Below are 17,455 nucleotides of genomic sequence, written 5' to 3'. Positions count from 1 at the left end.
GCTCAGAGATATTCTCCTGCCTAGAGGCAAGCCAGCATGAGTTTATAGCTGTAAGGAAATTTATCCTGCCAACAATCACCCAAATGAGTTGGAAGAGGACCCCAAGCCTCAGAGGAGATTGCAACCCCAGCAGACACTTTGATTTCAAGCCTTGTGAGACTCTGAGCTGAGGGTCTAACTAAACAATGCCCAGACCTCCTGATCCACAGAAACTATGGGATAAAAAATTTACATTGTTTTAAGCTACTGAGTTTGTGGTAATTTGTTACAGGGCAATAGAAGACTAATATGCTTATATTAGATGTTTACTGTGTTAGTAATGCTATGGATAACATGACCCTCTGCATATGAAAATTGGCTGAAAAGTTAGTATTACAACCACACTCATTACAGCAATATAGTATATGTATTGAAGGATGAATTAGTCATATCAGGAAAGAAACTTGATATAGTAGGGCTGATGTGGTCAAACTAAGTTAAGACAGAACAATTAAAATACAGCACTATATAGCAGAGGTTAGTAAGTGATTTTCTTTTTTCAACTTGGATACAGAAACATAGGGACCAAAAGAGACACAAAAAGAGTAACATGATTTAGCAGTAATTTCACTGTGGAAGAGGATAGCAATATTAGAAATAATCTTGAATTTCTATCTTGGACATATGCAGAGAAAATAACAAGAGTGAATTTTCCTATATTAAAGCTGGGGTCAACAAATTGGCCTGCAGGCCAAATAGCCCAGAGCTTGTTTTTTGTAAATAAAGCTTTATTGGAACACAACTGTGCCCATTCATTTATGTATTGTCTATTGCTGCTTTTGTGCTACAGTGACAGAAATGAGTAATTGAAACAGACTATAGGGCCTGAAAAGCCAAAAATACTAACTATAAAAGGACAAGCAGAAATTATGCAAAACATACAAACACACATGTTCTGTGACAAAGAATGTTATGATCCCCTTATTATATATTCATGCATTCTTCCTTTTATTTATAGATGTCCCCATCACCATCCAAAGTTTATTTAGGCACATAACTGTGCAACTGCAGACACATTTTCCAGCCTCTCTTGCAGCTAGCTATGGCCACATACCTGAAGTTCTCACCATTAGAACATAAGCAAAACCCTAACATGTCTTGCTTAAAAAAGAAATTTGCTTTCTCTCCACACCTCTCACTGCACAGGATATAATGAAATCAAGTAGATAAGCCAGTTTTAATCATAAGGTCAAAGATAGCCTGACAGAAAATGGCAGAGCAACAAAAGAGAAGGAACCTAGGTCTCTGGTTGATCCTGTGGACGAAAGGTTGACTATCTACTCTCGACTGTTATGTGATAGATTTACATTTCTATCTTCTTTGGGCCACATATTTTAGAGTATCTTTATTAGAGCAGCTTATGCTATATGTTAATAAACCCTTCTGCATCATTCACTCCAAGGTCACATTATTATATATTAAATGAAGCTACTATAATTTCTGCCTTTGCAATGTAATTTTTCTGTTGTATGGATGTGTTGCCACCCTTCAAGGCCAGACAGGTTCATGATATTTGTGCAGATGGAAAAATGTTCACAGAACTGTTGGGATGTCTGGCATGCCTTTATTCATGGGTGGGAGAGCCATGCATGCTACAAGCTGTGTGTCTATCTGCATGTCTCATGTCATGGCCCCTGCTCCCCTGCATGGCACCCATCGTGGCACCTGTCCCCTTGTGTGTGTCTCATTATCATCGCCCCCAGCAGGGAGTCCCTACCTGTTTAAGTACTAGAGGGGAATAAAGCTGGAAAACTGCCAGAATATTACATAACATAATAATAGTTCCTCGCATGTGAGCCCACTTTATGTTATGGGAACAGTTTATAAGACCCAGTCTCAAGGCTATGAGAACACTAGTTAGCAGGCCCTTTCAAGGCTATGGGAACACTGCTCCCCTTAGTTACCCAGACACCTGGGTGAACAAGCCAGCTGCCTCCACTTACCCTACAGTGGATATACAGTACTCTGGAAAATTCTAGTAGAGAACCCCTCTGGCTTTTAATGTGCCATGGGTCATTGGTCTTTTTCAAGTTCATTAGACAATAACAAAAGATAAAATTATGCTAAGAAAGTCTTTGCGCCCTCAATAATCTAGAAAGACAGAGAGAACTCAGTATGTGCCCATTAATCTGCTCATCACAGAAGGAGGTGGAGAGACAAAAGAATTTAATATACTTATAAGGAGACTGAACAGAGAATTTAGAAAGCTATGAGTCTTAGAAGACACTCAACAGAGTAGTTAATAGGTTGCAACTACAAGGTCCCAATATTTTCTATTTTCTAATAGACCTTACTTAGCTGCCAATGTGTTCAGATGTGATGACTCAGTTTTGGTTTCTCTGAACATCAGTCCCAGAGTCTGTATGATTTCAGTGCACTCCCTAGAAAACAAAGGGGGAAAAAAAGCATGAAAATGCATGATTTCAGTACAAGTTCAGAATTCCGCAAAGTCAGTAATTCTTGATAGAATTGCACTCAGATATCTATGTGGAGAAAAGTACAGGAAGGAAATTCTGTGTATCAAAGTGCCAGCATTGGTGGAGCACCTACCCTGTGAGTGTTACGTAGTAAGCACTCAGAAATGTTTGTTGAATGGATGTCAGGATTAAAAGTTACTTTCATATTGTTTTTTGTACTTACATTTTTCCCAAAGTTTTTACAATAACCACACACTACTGTTTAAAAGTAATTTTAACTTTTTCAAGTAGGTAATATTTGGCTCAAAATTCCAAAGGCAATAAAGAAAATACAATAAAAATTGTCTTTCCTGCAGACACCCAATTTTTCCCCTTTAGGACAGCCAATATTCCTAGCTTCTTGTGTAGTCTTTCTTTCAAAATTAGAACAAAATGAATACTATTTTTAAAAATCTATGTGAAGGAAACTTGAAGCACCATTAATCATTAAAGCAGTATATATTTTGTCTAGTGTCTTCTATTTAACTTTAACACCACAGGGAAAAAATATCTATGATTATCCAGTTAGTACTTACACCAGCTCATCAGCTCTTTGGCTTTTATTCTGAAGTACATTCTTATCCCTAGACTCTGGCAAGTACTCGTGAAGTTTGTTCACTAGGAAATAGAAAAGGTCACTGGTCTGCAAACAAGCAGGAAAGAAGATGAAGTAAAGGGTCTGTTGGTAAAACTCGCTATGATTACATAGTAAAATAAAAAGAAATAATTTCTTCTTTGACAAGGAAATGATTTAAATATCTCTCATTAATACTAGCATAACCCAAGTTGAAAACATACTTTTACTTAAAATCAGGAGACCACAGTCCTGGTGAACAGGGCAAGAGCTAAAGTCTAGAGAGTGAGACTGGGAGATACCTTCTAGGCACACCTCAATCATTAATACTGAATGAAGATTATCCAGAAGTAGGTGTATAATATCAGGCAAGCCATTCAGTTACCTTAGAATAATATATTAAATGGGGAATACTATAACTCCTGCCCTTCCAAAGTAGTTTGGACTTTGTGAACATATAATGAAATCAAGACCAAATAAGCTCTTATTTAAAAATGTTTACTATTACAAAAATAAATAGACAGCACTACCGTAGCCTATGAAGATGGTGCAGAATGACAGTAACTTCTATCAGATATTAACTTCTATTAATACAGTGGAAATGCACATTGCCCTTCCTGCCAAAATAAACACTGACTTAAGAGTGGGGAACCAAGTTTTTGTATTCCTATCCAGTCTCATGAGGTAAATCAAGCATGAAAATGAGCACTAGTCCATAAAATCAGACAAGCTGGTACTAATGAGAAATATAATGTAATTGCTTCTCTTTTTTCTATTCCTATTATTCATTTTTCCCCTAGAACTTTTTTTAAAATAGTGACAACTTAGATTCTTTGTTTAGACGGGGATATGTGTGCCCTTGTTTAGGTGATAGGGCATGAGAAGAGGCTGAGGATGGCAGGTGAAGAGAGAGAAAAGCAGGGGAGGAGCAAGATGTACACCAGGCCCATCAGAAGTGCTTGAGCTTACCCAGAGACCTAATAAATTAGCATAGCATGGTGGTTTAACACACTGACTCTGGAGCCAGATTCCTGAGTTCAAGTCCCAGCTCTGCTACTGATTAGCTGTACTACATTTGGCAAATTACTTGTGTACTCACTCTGTGACTCAGCTTCTTCATCTCTACCATGGGCTTAATAATATCCCTTCATGGAACTGTTAGGATTAAATGTTATGTTAGGATTAAATAACATAATATTTATAAAGCCTGAGTAGTACTTAGCACATTACAAGTCTTACTAAAGACCAATTGTTATCTCCCACTTGCTCACTAGTTTAGGAATTTTCTCTCATAAAATATCTCCCACCTACCTGCAGCAACATGAGAGAATCTCAAAAATATTATGCCAAAAGACGCCAGACACAAAAGAGTACAGAGTGTACAAGTTCATGTAAGTGGAATCCCAGGACAGGCAAGGCTCATACAGTGATAGAAAGCACAGTGGTTGCCTGAGGACTGGGTTGGGAGTAACTGACTGCTAAAGGACACAAAGTAACCTTTTGGGTGATAGAAATGTAAATCTTGAATGGGATGGTCAGCTGGGACAGTTGGTCATCCCACATGTGAAACACTTAGAATCTAAGAAATGGCCAGGACTGTCCTGTATGATTGGGGAGGCTGTGCACTGCACAAGTACTCATTAAAATTATAACAACTATGTATGAGACCACTGGCCAGAATTAGCCTCATTGGCACCAGGACCAGCACTACCTGGGCTTCTCAATACCTTTCACCTGAAACTGCAAATGAAACTAGGGAAGTCTTACAGAGAAGCCTGTAACTCACTGAGTGAAAATGAGGTTGTATTGACTCTCCAGGGGTCACCTTTTTAAAAATAGCAGTCCTATGCTAAAAGGTAATTTTTTTAAAGTACGATATATTTTTATTGTAGGGGGGCCTACATGTAAAACTTTTTCAAATCCACTTTCTCATCCCACTGTCTATACTCATACACCTTGCATGCCAGAAGTTCCCCCTCTTATTCAACTCTTTTCTTAAAAAAAAAAAAAAGGTTTTATTTATTTATTTTTTAGAGAGGTGAAGGGAGGGAGAAAGAGAGGGAGAAAAATCATCAAATGTGTGTTGCCTCTTGTGCGCCCCCTACTGGGGACCCGGCCCACAACCCAGGCATGTGCCCTGACTGGGAATCAAAGCTGTGACCCTTTGGTTCACAGGCCAGTGCTCAATCCACTGACCCACACCAGCCAGGGTACCTCTCTTCTTTGACTCTGTGAAACCAAACTATGTGAGCTATGATCTTTGCTACCACTCTCCTCTCTTCTCATCTACTCTCCACCCCCACCCCAACACACACACACACACACACACACATTGATTACATCACATTTCATGTGTTAAGACACAATTGCATTAAATTTAATCAACATTGTAAAATACAGCATCAAAACACAAAGGTGATATTTATTTATATAGCCTTTTACTTTATCCTTGAATATGCTACATTTGATAACAGATGAAACAAGTTTTAAAAGGTTAAAAATATGACACATACTTTCCAGAAAAGCCTCTCCAAAATAAAGTTTTTCTGGGCTGCTACTTTAAGTTCCATAATTAAATAAAGTATCTTCCTTAATGTATTGTCTTTAAGAAAAAGTTCAGATTTAAGTTGACTGAAATGGTTAATTTTCTCCTCAAATCTACATAAACACAAGAAAACATGTAAAAATCATAAGAAACAGCAGTTGAGGAATACCAACAATTATTGACAGGTATGTAAAACTGTTACTAATGGAATTTTAATATGGGTCTTTTTCCTGTTTGGATATTTTATTTTATTTTTCAATTACAGTTGACATTCAATACTATTTTATATTAGTTTCAGGTATACAGCATTGTGATTAGACATTTATATAATTTACAAAGTGATACCCCTCTGATAAGTCTAGTGTCTGGCACCATACATAGTTATACAACAATATTGACTGTTTTCCCTATGCTGTACTTTATATTTCTGTGATTATTTTGTAGCTACCAGCTTAATCCCTTCACCATTTTCATGAAGCACCCCCACCCCCTCCCATCTGGCAACCATCAGTTGTTCTATGAGCCTATTTCTGTCCTGTTTGTTCATTTATTTTGTTCTTTAGATTTTATATATAAGTGATATCATATGGTATTTGTCTTTGTCTGCCTGACTTATTTCACTTAGTGAACTACCCTCTAGGTCCATCATGTTTCCCCAAATGGGGTACTTTTCATGCACTGACTCATTCACCAGTAAGGGGCTGAGCTGGGAATTATTGTACTGTTGCACATATAAAATGTCAGAAAGGCTAAGTAACCTGTCCAAGTTCACACAACTAGTGATTCAGAAAAGCAGGGTGCAAAGTAATGGTAGAAGAGATGTTTCATGTTCTGTGCAGGTTAATGGAAACTTCTTAGAATTTCTGAATTGAATTAAAAATATTTTTACCACTTACTTCACAAATCTTGAAACCAGCTATATATATGGAGTCTTGGTTCTTGCCCACTGCCCCACTCCATTGAAAAAAAGTAAAAGAAAAAACTAAAATGTTCTACCCTATCCAATCAATAATCCTCTCTTATTAAGAAAAAAATTCAGCCCTGGCTGGTGTGGCTCAGTGGATTGAGTGCCAGCCTGCAAACCAAAGGGTCTTTGGCTTCATTCCCAGTCAGGGCACATGCCTCAGTTATGGGTCAGGTCCCCAGTAGGGAGCACATGAGAAGCAACCACACATTGATGTTTCTCTCCCTTTCTTTCTCCCTCCCTTCCCTACTGTCTAAAAATAAATACATACATACATACATACATACATACATACATACATAAAAATTTAAAAAGAAGAAAAGAAAAATAAAAATATTCAGACCTCCTAAAGCAGTCTCTTTTCTAGTGAAGACATGGGAAGAGAAATAATCATTAAAAATTCAGTGATAGCAATTATACAGGCAGAAGAACATGATTATAAGCATGGGGGGGGGGTGTGGATCAAATAGGCTAATCAGAATCCTAGATCTGCCCCTACTTCGTTTAGTAATAACCATATGTAAGTTGCTTGGTCTCTGCCTCACTTTCCTCGCCTATACAATGGGGATGATGATAAAACCTGTCCCATTGTGCTGTCTTGATACTTTAATTACCACATGTGCTTAACACTGTGTTTAATAAATAGTAGCTAAATAAAGTAGGAATGAACTCTGATATCCCATTTTCCTATATATCCACTTCTAATTATTACCACATTGCATTTTAAAAAGAGCTATAAAGTCCCTCTATTCTTTGTGAACTTGAAAAACAGCAAAAATGTAGTTTTCACAAACAAAATAACTTAGAAAAGCAAAAGCTCAGAAAAAAATTACAATATCAGCAGAATTATTTTGAAATTCATTTTCTAGTCTTTCCCAATAGGAGTCAGCAATTTGCTAAGACCCTTAGAAACAAACTTTTTATCCTTTGGCACATATGATAATAGAGTGTAATACTAAACTATTTTTTTCAACAAGGCCAAAACAAATTTAATAAGAAAAAGCAGAGTAATGTCTTCATACTAAAAATCAATTCATATATAAACTGAAGTCTTATATACATTATAAGTTCAAAGTACATTCAGGAGTCCATATTTCTACAGAAAAGTTAAATATAGTCATGGTTTCTTTGAACATTCAGATTATTTTTGCTTTACATAGATGACAAACTTCCTTTGACTGATTTAAAAAGTCACTGCCAGAAGACTCCATTAATTTCAATTGAGGAATAAGGAAAAATCATATTCATGTTAACAGGTATTCTACATTTTCATCAGCTAGAAAACACCATCCAAATAATGTGGCAACAAAAGGATTCTTGATCTAATGATAAGCTCTATTTTGCCTATACTTTCTCATTTTTTACCCAGTCATTTTATAAAATTATACCTTAAAGTTGTATCATGCTTTACAACTGGAAAAGGCTTTCATGCATTCTCTCAGACACACTGTGTGTATGTCACAATGGTTAGGTTACAGAATTCATCTTTGTGACAGAGTTCCAATTTGAAAACCTAAAAAATATTTACTTCTTTTAAACAGAAGGTGCCTTGCAAGTGAAGACCATTTCATGTGTATCCTGTGCATACGCTGTGTCCCTGAGAATTCATGTTAAGTCACTGTACTTTCACTATGTTGCCTTCACAGGAATTAACTTTGCAAGAAATATGCTTTTCCTGCAGAAAGACAGTGGCAGGACTCTCCCTCTTGCCTTCAGGTGTAAATTTCAGGCCACATATATACAAAGTTAGCTCCCATTTCGTTATACAATTAGCTTAAAAATCACTTTAAGCACCAAAATTAAAACTAGTACTCTTTCAGAATGAGATATGAAAACATGTAGAAAGTCTAAACTATCTCTATTATCATACTTTTAAAGAAGGAAATCACAAACATTGTTATTTAACCCCTACATATCAAAATAAAACAAAAATTTTCTTACAAAGACATGATTATCACACCCAACACAATTATCAATAATTCTTGGTACTGTCTAATGCCCAGTCCACATTCAAAGGTCTTCTATTGCCTTCAAAATATCTTTTATATTCACTTTGTTAAAATTAAGAAATAAATAGGATACTTATTATATTTGCTTGATAGGTTTCCTAAGTCTTTTAAAAACTTTTACTATAGAAATTTTCAAACATACACAAAAATTAAGAAAATTGTAAAAGAAACCCTGCATACCCATCACCTGCCTTCAATAATTTTCAACATTTGGCTGGTCATGTTTTATCAATTCCCTTACACACATGCCTACCTTTTTAAAATTTGGCATAAAATATCCATAATACAAAATATACCATTTTAATCATTTTTAGGTGTACAGTTCTATGGCATTAGGTGCATTCATGACATTATGCAACCATCACTATCAAATTCCAGAACTTTTTCATCTTCCTGAACAGAAACTCTTTACCCATTAAACAGTAACTCCCATTCCCCTCGCCCCCATGTTAACCTCAATTCTACTTTCTGTTTCTATGAATTTGCCTATTCTAGCTGCCTTGTATAGGTAGAATCTACATTTGCCTTTCTATGTATGCCTGGCTTCTTTCAGTTAGCATCATTTCTTCAGGATTCATCCATGTTGTCACATGTGTCAGAATCTCATTTCTTTTTAAGGCTGACATACCCACACTTTAAAGTCAGGTTCAGATTTAATTGTTTTAACAAAGATACTTCGTAAGTAGTGCTGTGCATTTCATATTACATCAAATCAAAAGGCACAAAAATCTGGCTGTCCCACTTCAGTGATGCTAGGATTGATCGATGAGTTTAGTCATTTACAAACTAATCCCCTGACTTGAAGTTCTGCTTCACTTTCCTGTGGAATGGTTTCATCCATTGAGAATTGCTGCATGAATCTATCATTTGGTTAGGAGTTACAAAAAAGGCAACCTTCTTATTCTGTTAAACCTTCCACATTCATTAGCTGGAATTCTATAAAATGGAATTTTCCCTCATTAATTCGTGCTGCTTGGTTACTCGGAACTAATTACAGTTCATGCAGGAAAGGCAGGATAAATGCTTAATTCTTCCCATTTGTTTGCTAATTTGTAGGTTTGCTAATTTGGAGTTCAATACATTTTTATCTCTTTCTGTGTGGAAGTGTGGGGAGGACTTTTTCTCTATAGTGCATCATTATATACTTCTAAATTTATATATACTTATTGTGCTTCAACCATCTCACTCATTATTTTTTCTGGTACTCAAGTGTTCCATCTTTGGCTATTCATGTGGGCTCCTGTGCTGCGGGGTTCTGTTACGCTTTGCATTCTAGCACACACTGTTTCAGACTCATTTTGTGTACTTCCTGCTCCAGATCCAGAATCAGTTATTTCTGTCAGGAGCTTTGGTTCCTTTAGTGGGAAATGAATGTGCATCTTTTAAAACAATCTTACTTTTAATTCATTCACATGACCCCCAATATACAACCTTTTAAAACTGAACCATAACTTAAAGTTAATATCAAAATTGTTGATGCCATCAATTCACTGAATGCTCAGTATGTGCAGACCACTGTTTAAGTAAGAAAAATACAAAAATTAATAAGAGGTACGGTTTGCTTTCCAGGGGCTCATGATTACCAGAAGAGATAGTCTCATCACAAGTAACTGCTTCAATATAAGGTTGACTGTGACAACAACCTAACAGAACAACAAAATCTGGATAAAATCCAAACTTCTAAGCCCTGAAGCCCTTTATGATCTGTCCCCTAACTCTATTTTATCTCATTCATTCATTCTATAAAGGCTTATTGGCAGCCTCTATGTGCTAGTGACCAAGTCCCTGCCCTTAAGAATCACACTGTGTAATAAGACAACACATACTGAAGTAATAATCCTAATACAGACTGGTGTTACGTGGTGTATAAGCACAGGATGCTATGGAGGGGCCTCTCTTAACTTAGTTTTGAGAAGTTATTTTTAGAGAAAGAGATAGTAAGTTAAGACTTGCTGCAGTTGAAGTTAATTCATGATGGGGAAGAGGAGTAGAAGGTAGGGTTCTAGAATAAGGGCCAGCATGTTAGGGCCCAGAGGAGAAACGAACAGGGAGCTTTCTGAGAACAGGGCGTTTATTTGGGTCAGGAGTGTAAGGCAGGAGTGGGGAGGACACAGCAGTTGAAAATGGAAAAAATGAAAAGACACGAGGAAGATCTGTGTGAGCTGTTAACGAGTTTAGAACCTCCTCCGAGGGCTGGGGAACCATTCAAAGGCTACAAGGGAGGAGCTACATGGTCAGCTCTGTGCTACAGGATCAGATTCTGTGCTTCCGAAAGAGTCCTCTGTTGTAATGGAGAATGGGCTAGAGACGGCAGGACTGAGCTCACTAACATATAGGGGGTCTTGTAAAAGAGTAGCTTTCTGAAAGAGGGAAAAGTGGAAATAGTTAGAATTTTTGTGTACTGAAATTCAGTTTTCCCTACTTTTAGTTATTATCATAGATCTATTCTTTAATGCCTTCTATAGTACATGATTTGTTTGTGTAACTCCTTCCAGTGTTTAATAATGCCAGAGGGAATTCTTTCCTTATATAATTTTTAATAGTTTTATGCTTAAAAGTATTAAAAAATAAAATTATCAAACTCAAACAGTACAGATATGTATAAAGTAAAAGTTCCCAGTCTCCCTCTACTCCTTCTAGCCTGCTATTCAAAGTACCTTGCTATTATCACTTTGGTTTATATCCTTCCAAGCATATTAAAACATACTAATTACAACACATATGTTTATAACATTTAAATATTAGGTAATATATTCTACACTAAATTTAATACTAGCTAAGTCATACCACATACATTAATCTGGAACATTTTTCCACTTAATACATGATAGACAGTTTTTGTGTCTGTGTAGATAGATTTACTTCATTCTTTTCAACGATTTCCTAGAATTCCATAGCATACTGGTAGTTATCCAGTAATTTAACTATTCCCCCACTAATGAGGATATTTTTTCCTCAAAGCTTTAGTGTTACCATTCCCCATTCATTCTGGGTCCTCAGAACAAAAGATCATGTAGTGTTCAGCAAGTTCTCGAAGTAATCTTTTGTTTATGTAGAGGCTTGACATACAGATTATTTCAGAAGAAATTTTTGAAGTGTTGCTGATTTTCTGTTCCAAACAAGCTTACCTCCTACCTTATTCCTTAACAAAGTAGGGTGGTAGGTGAGAATGGGTGGTAGTAGAGGAAATATGTGCTTTTTCTTACTACTTTGTCATTGCTCTAAGTTGGAAGAAAAAAAAGCTGCCTTTTTTTTCCTCTCTAAAGGTTTATGTTGCCCTAAATCTATCATTTTAATTAGGGGATATCCCTTCATTCTTTAGCTTTCTAGTAGCAATCTTCACAACATATAAAGGGCAAAGAATCACCACATTTAATCTTTGTAGAATTTGAGATGCTAAACAACCTAGATGTAATTAATTTGGCAAAAGTTACAAATAAAATTGGTTGCTGAAGGAGACTCAACTCTTTGGAAACCCTTGAAGTCCATGAGTGTTTGTTTCTAATTGGATAATTTAGGTTAATTTTAACTGAAAATATAAGGAGAGTTAAAATGTCCAATTCCTTTTCCCAGGAGCACTTCCCTGCCTCAATGTGGAAGATCATTCCAGATCACAAGAGATCAGTTAACTAAGATAAGTCTGACCAGTTTGAATTTTTCCCCCAATTTCCTAAAACTTATGAAGACATCACTAAAACTAACCAAAGGAGGCCAGCCTGATGAAAAATTCAACCATGTCACAAAAAGTCAGAACTTTTAAGTGTTTATATTGAATTAATATTTTTTCTTACAAAAATTAATGCTAACCTGACTTGTCATTTATATGTGAAATATCTGCTTACTCATTTTCCATCTTTTAAAGATAGAACATTATTTTTAATATTATATTATAGTATCAAGTAATAAACCTCCACCCACATTTATTTTGGTAATCACAGGAAGAAAAAAAATCAGACTGTCTGGGTTCAAATCCCAGCTCTAGACTAGTTGTGCAAACTTGCATATAAATCCTTTAATTTCTCAGTGCTTTAATGTCCTTATCTATAAAAGGAGAATAGCAGTCTCATTGGGTTGCTGTGCGTATCGAATGAGTTAATATACAGAAAGCCTCAGGTGTGTGCGCCAACATGGCCTTAAATGGCTATACCCAACAAGCATCTCAAAGCTTGGGGCCTACCCCACCCGACCTGGGCAGGGTTATTCCGGGCAGAGCAATCAGCCCTGTGGACAGCAGAGTTATGGTGGCTACAGCCAGTCAGTGGACACTCAGGCTGTGGCCAGAGCACCTGTGATGGTTCTTACGGAGAGACACAGAACAGCTATGACACTCAGTCAGCTCCAGAGGATAGAGCTCAACTGCTGACTGTGGCAGTGGCCAGAGTTCTCAGTCGTCTTATGGGCAGCAGTCCTATCCTGGCTGTCTGTGGCCAGCGGCCTGCTCCTAGCAGCACTCGGGAAGATACAGTAGCAGTTCTCAGAGCAGCAACTACAAGCAGTCCGAATGGGGGCTGTGGTCAGCAGTCTGGCTATGGCAGACAGCAGCATAGCTACACACAGCAGCAAAGTTCCTGCAGTCCTCCTCAGGGCTATGGACAGCAGAACAGGAACAACAGCAGCAGTGGAGGTAGCAGATGGGGTGGTGGAGGTTACTGTGGCCAAGATCAGTCCTCAGTGAGTGGTGGCAGCAGTGGTGGTGGTTATGGCCATCAGGACCTGAGTGGTGGTGGTGATAGTGGCTACAGGGGTGGCCAGCAGGAATGTGGGGGATGAGGCCAGGGCTATGGTGGTGATTATAACCACACAGCGGTGGTGGCAATGAACCCAGAGATCATGGAGGTGGCCATGGAGGCAGAGGTGGCATGGGTGGAAGGGATGGTAGTGGCTTCAATGTATTTGGTGGCCCTTGGGAGCAAGGATCCCGACATGACTCTGAACAGGATAATTCGAACACCACCATCTTCATGAAAGGCCTGGGCGAGAACATTACAATTGAGTCTGTGGCTGATTACTTCAAGCAGATTGGTATTATTAAGACAAACATGAAAACAGGACAGCCTGTGATTCATCCGTACAGACAGGGAAACAGGCAAGCTGAAGTGGAGAGGCAGCAGTATCCTTTGGTGACTCACCTTCTGCTAAAGCAACTGTTGACTGGTTTGATGATAAAGAGTTCTCTGGGAATCCTATTAAACTGTATTTGCTAGTTGGCAAGCAGATTCCAATAGGGTTGGTGGCAATGGTTGTGGAGGCTGAGGGCAAGGAGAGCCCATGGGCCATGGAGGTGGTGGCAGCTGGGGAGGACTCCCCAGTGGAGGTGGTGGCGATGGGGGACTGCAGCAAGCTGGGGACTGGATGTGTCCTAATCCTGCATGTGAGAACATGAACGTCTCTTGAAGGAATGAATGCAACCAGTGTAAGGCCCCTCAACCAGATGGCCCAGGAAGAGCACTGGGAGGCTCTCATATGGGGGGCTAGCTATGGAGAGGATCATCGTGATGGCAGAGGGGGCTGTGATTGGGGTGGCTACTGAGGCCGAGGCAGGGACCATGGGGTTTCTGAAGGGGTGAGGTGATGGGGACAGAAGTGGCTTTGGCCCTGACAAGATGGGTGACCACAGACGGGAATGCAGGGAGAGGCCATGTTAGCCTGCCTCCTGAGGTTCTGGGATAGCTTTTCTTCTGTACCCAATGTTAGCCCCATTGTTTTGTAACCTTCCAACTCCTGATCACACACGGGGTTTTGCACTGTGTAATTTTGCATTACCATGTAATTGTGACCATATCTCTGGTTCCCATTGAAAACCATCATTTTAGTTAAAAAAAAAATCTAAAGCATCAGACAGTTCCTACTGGGTAATAGCAGTACATGTTAGTTATTGTTATAGTTTTTATTATCAGAAGGACTATGAGTTAGTCTTTCTGACTTGCCTCAACCATGCCTCTGCTGCAGGATTGAAAAGTTGTATTTAAAACTAAGAGTTAGTTCAGGGAAGTACAAGCAGTTATTTTGAGATATTTAGATATATTTTTTAAAGTCGATTAAGTTTTGGTTTTTCTGTTAGAACATGTGAAGCCTTCTTTTAATAGACAAGGGTTTGCCTTCTATGGTTCATTTACATTCTTAATTTGGAGAAAGCTGTTTAAAATTTTAGAGAGAAATTTTAAATATTTAACATTTAATTTAAACATTAAACATTCTAACTGTGCTGTGAACAAAAAATAGAGTTGTCTTACAATCTTTCAACAATTTTTAGCCATTTATAAAAAAAGCCTGCTTCCTAGCTTCTTCAGAGTGGAAACAGCCTCTGGTATTTCTTAATGTTCTTATGTTAAAAGATCGATAATAAAAATTATGTATTATTGAAGATAACTGAAAAGGATCATATTCATTTTTGAATAAATTACTTATTTTTAAACTGAGCCTGCTGTAATACAAAAGATCCCTACCTGGGAGTTCTGACTCTGCCCTTAAACTTGAGTCAGTCACTTAAAATGGGTGTGCTTCAGTTTCCTCATTTAAAAGGGACATTCCAGAGGTGGTTTCAGTGAAACTATCTGATCCTACAGCAGTGACTCCCATCAACCTACTTTCAGTAGCACAGCTAAAAAATAGGGAAACGTTTTGACAATGTCAAACTTTATCTGAGCTCTGTGCTCTCTGAAAGCAGAAATGGTTGAGAAATCACCCTGGCTGACTGCAAAAGCCCACCCTGCTCACAAATACCCCAAGGTAAGACCCGTCTCCTTCCTCATGACTCTCATGGAACTCACTGCTGACCCCCTTTTCTACCTGCTCTGTAAGACCCAGGACCGTCTCCTGCTCTGTGGGACAGACACTTCTCATCAGTGAGCATCTTCCCTGTTGCAATAACTGAATAAAATCACCTCCCTAATTGTGCGGGGCATTTTGTCTTTCATGGTATTATTAAATTCCAAGGCTAAATTTCCAAAATGGGAAGGTAGAGCAGGGAAGGCTACCCTAAAAAACAATACTCAAGTCAAGGTTAATTTACCAGGACAACTTACTATAATATAATTGTTCCATGAACTTTTTAAGTACAGAAATATTGATGACGTTGTGGAAATAATGTACAAATGAAATTTTGATTCTTTCTTCTCTAGGTTTGGTTTGCTTTGTAAAGGGGAGGCCAGGGAGGAATTTCCTAAGTAAAACTCGTTTCCGTTCCCATTGCACTTGAAAGGATTTCACTTAGAGAGTCTTTGTGATCTGAAAGTCCCTGGGGTTCTTTTGTGTTGCACAAGATGGCACTCTGACAGCCTTGCCTGTGGCGGTTGTGGACAGACAGCTCCTCCTGGAGGGGGCGGCTAGGGGTCGAAAGGCACGTTGGCCAGAACGGATAGGTCTGAAGGAGGACAGAGAGTTGAACCGTGGACAGTGTGCTGCTCTGTTGGTGCTTCCTGTCAGGCAGAAGTTAGCATTAAACATGATATTCAGAATGTAATAGGAAGGAACATGGAGAAACCAGTGGCCCGACTGGAGCAGTTAAAACTCCGAAAGTAAATGTTTTCACATAAAAGGGAAATTTGTTAAGAGAAAGGAGTAATGTAATCTCACTTGCTTGCTCACTGACCTAGGGGAGATACGGCACAATTGTGCGGTACACTTTTCTGTTTTTAGAAATAAAATTCTACCCAAAGTCATTTAAAGAAACACTTTTTATATCTAAAGTATTGTGCCTGTCCTTCACGAGGCCCAGTATTTCCATTGAAAGGACTTTTCTTTCTATTTCCGAAACCTGATTTTACTACCTTCATTGTGCATTTCCAATGGATCCTACAAAGAAAAAACAATTCATATGGAGATACGAAGAGCGATTTTTTAATGGTGTTTTGATGCATCTGTTGCTTATACTCTTCTGATATTGCCAATAGCATCCCCGAAGCCTCAGTACTTTCTTCAGCATCAACCTTTTACTGTCCCTGTTCTCTCTAGCTCCCCACCACCCATTTCTACTCTGCAGCACAAGGAAGCAATTGCAGAGCATGATTAGATCTAAATTCCACCCCAGCTGTGCCACTCAGTGGTTATGTGACTTTGGTTGACCTAAGCCTCAATTTCCTAATTTTAAAACAGGAACAATAACAGCACCAACCTCATACAGTTTCTGTGAGAATTAAATGAGAAAATATACATGCAATGTGTTTGTAACACCGGAAACACTCAGTAAGTGCCATCTATAACTATCCTATATTGCCTGAAATTGCTGGTTTATCATTTTGTATTAAAGTATCTGTCTCTCTTACAAGATTGTAACTGCCATGAAAGTGGAAGCCATTTAATTTTTATTAGTTCCTAAATTAATTTTAAATAGGTATAAAATTCATTCATTATCTGTATAGTGCTATGAACTGTGCTGAGTGCCAACCCTCAGCTCCCCTGCCCACTGATTTTGCATGTGCACAGGTGCACACACACGCAGGCCGGTCAAGCTTCCCCCCTTCAACAGCCATAATTATCTTACATTAGCCTGTTTCTTCATAGGACTCTATTATGTAACAGTGTTATAAAAGTATCTAAGAACATAAGAGGCTCACACTAGGATTTTCAGTTAAATGAATATGTCTAGTCTGAAATGGATGACACATACTCCAGTCCTCTTTAAAGTGACCGTTTTTCTATTCTTGAAGATAATATTTTCTAAGATTTTCTCCATGGAAATCGAAGAGAATTAAATAACCAGTACGTAGATTACGTGAGATAATATTATGAAAATATGTTACAATGTTCACAGTAGGCACAGCATGTTTCATGTGACAAATCAGCAAAATGATTTCAGGTAGTTACAGAAAGTCTCACTATTTTTTAAATGGACTGTTATTTTCTCAATTGTAGGAAAAATCTATTGTG

The 17,455-nt window shown here is 38.1% G+C and overlaps 1 protein-coding gene and 1 pseudogene across 1 annotated transcript in view; one reads left to right on the top strand and one right to left on the bottom strand.

Annotated features, from left to right (window-relative positions):
* The window catches only part of CUNH12orf56 (chromosome unknown C12orf56 homolog), an 82,903-nt gene that overhangs the window by 17,206 nt on the left and 48,242 nt on the right, over nt 1–17,455 (bottom strand). Inside the window, 10 exon segments of the mRNA XM_045829351.1 lie at nt 2,329–2,420; nt 3,032–3,138; nt 5,583–5,727; nt 6,661–6,689; nt 10,897–10,947; nt 15,613–15,791; nt 15,794–15,844; nt 15,847–15,934; nt 15,937–15,977; nt 15,980–16,005. Coding sequence (XP_045685307.1) covers nt 2,329–2,420; nt 3,032–3,138; nt 5,583–5,727; nt 6,661–6,689; nt 10,897–10,947; nt 15,613–15,791; nt 15,794–15,844; nt 15,847–15,934; nt 15,937–15,977; nt 15,980–16,005 — 809 coding nt within the window.
* LOC123812508 lies at nt 12,715–14,232 on the top strand (annotated as a pseudogene).

This window comes from Phyllostomus hastatus, unplaced genomic scaffold, assembly GCF_019186645.2.
Source record: "Phyllostomus hastatus isolate PE091 unplaced genomic scaffold, TTU_PhHast_1.1 phas_scaffold_93, whole genome shotgun sequence".
NCBI classification, from domain to species: Eukaryota; Metazoa; Chordata; class Mammalia; order Chiroptera; family Phyllostomidae; genus Phyllostomus; species Phyllostomus hastatus.
The sequence above is the reverse complement of the archived record's forward strand: the minus strand, read 5'-3'. Positions and strand labels throughout refer to the sequence as shown.